The following is a 5,267-nucleotide window of genomic DNA, read 5'->3' on the forward strand; positions in this document are numbered from 1 at the left end:
CACTTGTCGTACTCTATTTTTATTCTCTAAAATAAATATTTTATTTTAGTCATCGAGATTCTTCTCTCTATACTCAGTTTTCCCACATCCATTATTCTCTATATCTCGTCTTCTATACCAACAATATATTTTATTCAACCATATCCGACTACCCTCTCATTTTAACAAACACAATTCTTCATAACACAATCATTTAAATAGTTATTCATGACACAGTCGGTGTAATCTGATGGCACGTCAGCAACTAGCGACGGAGCCGCCGCACGCCGCCGTCGCCATTGTTGGGGATCATGTGTGTGCGGTTTGACGCCCAAACCAGCCCAGGTAAGATTTGAATCGAATGGCTGGAAAAGGGGCCCATGAGAGTTTTGGGAATTCCGTCACGTATTTCATTAAGAGTTAAGAGGCAGGGGAATTTCGTCAAATTATTTATGAATTCATTCACACTACAGACCTTTCAGCAAAATCAATCAATCCTCTCTACAATACTGAACGCCATGTTGACGCTTATCGCTCAGAAACAGAAGAATCGAAGCTTAGCTACCTGAACTCTGGACAGTGTTCGCTAGATGTTCATTTCTTGTTCAACTGCCGAAGAGTCTACAAGTTCTATACATCAGATTTCTTGCTGATGAATTGATTTGCCAAGCAGGTATAAACATCAAAGTCTACTGAGTTCAACAGCTGATGGCCAAGTGCTGTCACTGCGCATCATAGTATTACAAGACTTGGACAGATACCAGATCTGCCATGATTCCTGATTCCAGCTCAAAAACACCGCACAATTCACTAACTCAAACATGTATAGCCGACTAAGCTAAGATCAAAGGGCACCCACATGCGAGAATTTCGTCACCCATATAGCTCGCGCCAGGGTTCCTGAACGACTGGTGATTTTTCTATCCCCCTCTCGAGAACGGATTCTTTGCTGAACTCCAAATTGGTGTGCCTGGCCAAGTGCTGTCCTACACACTGCAATATCTGACAATAGGAAGAGAAATTGGGTGAGCCAAGAGCTAACAAGCTTCACACTTCGCAACTTACAAGCACGAAGTATGCATTCTTTCACAGTTCCACAGAACTGAACTGGACATTCCTAGAATCATAGCGTATAGGCTGCTACTGCTATGGGCAGATGTGTACAATGCTTCATAGAAAAATATTATAGTTCAGCAGTTTAAAGCATAGCAGAAAACATGAAGCGTTTCTTTCTATTTGGGCAGAAGAAAACTGGAAAAGCAAATGCTATCTACATATGACAAAAACTTTTAGAGTCTCTATTTGTTGAATCCTTAAAGGCTTGCGAGGTACCAAGGCAACAGATTAACCCATTATAACATTACTAATTAGCGTGACTATTGTTTCACTATCAGGAGCAAAACTAGCTCTAGATTTACCATGGTGCACCCAAGGAACATACAAAATTATAGCAACTGATGGTGAATTTGGGCCTAGCTAGTGGCAAAATTGTTCTTAGCCTGGTGGCACTGACACCAGGCAAACTGAACGCAGCATCACCCCTGTTCGGTATTGTTTCCGATTTGATCAGAACAATTCTGGCAATTTTCAGTACCTACATAGTCTGCAGAGCTTCTACTAAAAGAAGGGGGCACGACACAGAAGCAAAGGAAGGCAGAAATAGAGTTACAGACAATTATCCAAGGCATGAGATTTAGATACCAGTAAAGAATAATTCAATCAGAATCAACAGAGTAGGCAAGATTACCTCAACATCAGAAACTGTAGAGCTTTTCCCTTGCTGCTGCCCACCAGAAGTGACAAGAAGAACTGTAGGCATCTTCAACACTCGTACCATTTCTAGCAAACATACTATTGGTTCACTAAGTATTTGCAAGGATGTAGGAGGTTTAGTAGTCCCGTCAACCAACAAGTGAGTAAAGTCAGTTGTTGCCCCTATTTCAGCACCATGAAGGACAGGCAATGCTTTGGTTGAATGTTCCATTCCATGATGATAGCTTGATGATCTTGTGATGAATGGGACAGTTAGAACTCGCTCAGTGGACGTAGATTCAACAGAAATCAGTTCTAGGACCTCATTCATAACGCACGCTGCAAGAGGGGGCTTATAATCTGGCACAACAAAAATAGACACCTGCCAATAAACAAAAGAGCTTAAATACAACAATTTTCTTATGGAGTGCAGAAAGGGGAAAAACAGTGCAGATCCAATATCAACAATCAGGAACACAATTGATGTTTCATGTCATAGGAAAGTATAGTCAAATCGTCATTAGCAAACAATTCTCAAAGTGGACCAACAGTTTGACAGCCCTTACAGTCGTGTAATTTGGAACTGACAGCTGAATATCAGTTGCAAAAGGACCATATTGACAAAGATTCAGAAAAAAACATTGTTAGCAAAAGCAACATGAAACCAACTGCATGCTGCATATGTTAAAATTCCGAAAACATGCTTTTTTCAATATTTCATCTAATAAAATTCAAGCAAGATAAAAAAAGGTGTGAATCCCACTAGACCCTGTTATTAAAACGACGTTTTCACGACGTGAAAACGACGTTTTCACGAGAAAACGTTCTTGTGAAACGGACGTTTAAACGTTAAAACGTCCGTTTAAACGTTAAAACGTCCATCGTTTCATTAAAATCTACCCTCCATTCGTTTCGTCGTTTTATCGTTTTAATAAGCCTGCCACTAGGCAAGTGTCCTTTTCCATTATCATCAATTGCCTCCAGGTGCATAATCATTACAATGCGATGTCATTTTGATGTTGTCCAAATGTGATAAGTTGATTGAGATTTAAGAATGAAATCCTTGAAAACATAACCAGGTTATACTTGCTAAACCATATTCAGTATTGATTCATCAGGCAGAGTATTGCAAGTAAAGAGGTAGACAGTATCACAGCAACAAAAACAAGGTTGGCATTCACAAAGCGCTCATTGAGATCAGATCAGGATGCAAGTTGACAAAAACAAGGATGAAGTGGCACCCGCAACCTAGCATCCGTTCATCAGTAATATATTCTAAATCATGACAAGTTGATAATGAACATTTGTTTTCCAGCAAGGAAGGTCTCGGCCTACACTCACTACTAGCAAGCCCCGAAGAATGGAAAGTTTCTGAACCCTAGAGCTTCCAGGATGTTATATTTCTCAGGGAGCAATAATGTCAGGGAGTTCAATAAAACGGTGACAGGGAGGCAGCAGGTGTACGCTTTCCACATACATTTTTCACTTTTCAGTGTCCTCGGCTAAACTTTCTAACCACAATTATGTTGCTGTACCATAAGGGACTTTCAAGGCGCAACAAAACCTCCTAGCAAAATCCTTAAAGGAGATTAATCTACCAGTTTGGTGGAGTAAATCTCCTGCCCCTCATGCGCAATTTGTTACAGAATTACAGTTGCTTGTCTAGTAACCTTGAGCTCATTCACTCAAAACAGAAACAACAAGCCTACCCGTTCATTTAGCTAAGTTTGAATTAGTAGTACAGGAATCGAACCAGTAGGACGGGTAGAAACCCTCTTGGGGCCCTTTACCTGAGGAGAGACACTGGAGTCAGAGAAGCTCAGGAGGTCGACGGACGCAGTCTCGCCGTCGAGGCCGTACTTTCCGAGGGGGAGCTCGATGGACGCGGCCTCCCTGCAAAAACATCAAGCATCAACCGCTGAAGGGCCGAGCAGGCGGAAGCTGCGGGATTGGGGGGCAGGTTAGGTTAGGGTTTAGGCGGGAGGACGAACCTCGTGAGCCCTGGCGGCGGGCGGAGAGCGTCGGCGAGGGCCGCGCCGTATCCTGCGGCGTCGCGGACGAGGACGAGCACCCTGGATGCCACCCGCATCGCCGCTGGTCGCCGGGCGCCGCAGACGAGACGATCGGAGCAAGTGCGGAAGGGGACTATGGAGTCTAGGAGAGGAGGGCTTGTCCAAGAGGGAGAGAGAGACACAGTGGAACACCGCAGGTCCGCAGGCCGCAGCAGGAGTCGAGGGCGCAGCAGGGAAAAACCGTCGCCACTTCACCCTCAAACCGCTCAGGAGATTATTTAAACGGTTTTGTGAGTTTGAGGAGGCTGGACGGACGGTTTTATGATCCAGAAAGGAAAAACAAATTCGGCTTAAAATTGAGAGAGGTAAAAATGACTTTTTCCACCCGAAAACGATAGGCCGCATAGCACTCCTCGAATTTTCGAAGGATGTAGTATTGTTTTTTTCCTGCAGGTTCTTTGGCTCTTGTACGAACGGACGATGTTGTCAGACTTGCACCGGAGGTTACTTCAGGGAGATTTCGTTCGCGCACGTGGTGATCACTGCTAGTACTCCAATAAGGGCCGTTTGGTAGAGCTCCGGCTCCTCGAAAAACAGCTCCGGCTCCGGCTCCTCTGGTGGAGCGGCTTCTCGGGTGGAGCCGAAGTCGTTTTGAAAAATATTTGGCAAAATAGCTCCACCAGTTTGATTGAGGTTATGAAATGTCTAAATTGTCCTTTTCTTTTTTTTCTTTTTTCTTTTTTTTCCATTTGCTTTCTTTTCCTTTATTTCCCATCGTTTTCTTTTCCTTTATTTCCCATTGTTTTTTTCCTCTCTCTTTTCTTTTCCCCCTCCTCCTCCTTATCCATTCGGCGCACCTCCCCGGCGCCCGCCTCGCTCTCGCCGCCGCCCAACCCCTCCTCCCCCGCCTCGCTCTCGCCGCCGCCGGCTCCCTCCCAGCCTCATGATCCCGCCGCCGCCGGCCCCCTCCTCGGCCTCGAGCTCCCGCCCGTGCCCCTCCTCCTCTGAACACGGCAGCCCGCGCCTCCTCCTCCTCCACCCATCGCGGCGGCCCACGCCGCCTCCTCCTCCACCAATCGCGGCGCCCCGCGCCTCTTCCTCCTCCCAAAGCAGCGGTGGACAGCGCCTCCTCCTCCACGCATCCGCCGCCAGCCACCTCCTCCGCGCGGCCGCCGCCAGCCACCTCGTCCCCGACTCCGTAGGCCCTCGCCGCCGGCCATCTCGTCCCCGCGGGCCACGCTCCAGCGGACCCCACCTGGGGGCAGGTATGGCAAAGGGTTGCCGGAGCCGCGCGGAGCCACCAATTCCTGGCTCCTCCTCGCGTGTGGAAGCCGCGAGGGGCTCCATGGGCGGCTCCTCGCGCGGAGCTGGTGCACAACACACCGTTTGGCAGGGCTCCTGCTGAAGCCGCGTTTGGAGCCCTGCCAAACATGGCCTAATAGTGTTGCCACTGTCACTAGCTGACACGAGCATGCAGAGTGCATCAGCGCTCTTGTTTGACCCGAGCCGCCAAATTTCTCGCTC

General features: G+C 47.1%; 1 protein-coding gene across 1 annotated transcript; it reads right to left on the minus strand.

Moving 5' to 3' along the window:
* Nucleotides 1–541: 541 nt before the first annotated feature.
* LOC120656228 lies at nucleotides 542–3,986 on the minus strand. The gene is made up of 4 exons (XM_039934269.1): nucleotides 3,723–3,986; nucleotides 3,522–3,624; nucleotides 1,727–2,113; nucleotides 542–981 (listed from the first exon to the last, which is right to left on the minus strand). Exons 1-4 carry the CDS (start codon nucleotides 3,818–3,820, stop codon nucleotides 853–855), a joined length of 717 nt encoding a protein of 238 aa, XP_039790203.1. The 5' UTR covers nucleotides 3,821–3,986; the 3' UTR covers nucleotides 542–852.
* Between the last annotated feature and the right edge of the window lie 1,281 nt (nucleotides 3,987–5,267).

The sequence above is a fragment of the Panicum virgatum genome, chromosome 1N, assembly GCF_016808335.1.
Source record: "Panicum virgatum strain AP13 chromosome 1N, P.virgatum_v5, whole genome shotgun sequence".
Lineage (NCBI taxonomy): Eukaryota > Viridiplantae > Streptophyta > Magnoliopsida > Poales > Poaceae > Panicum > Panicum virgatum.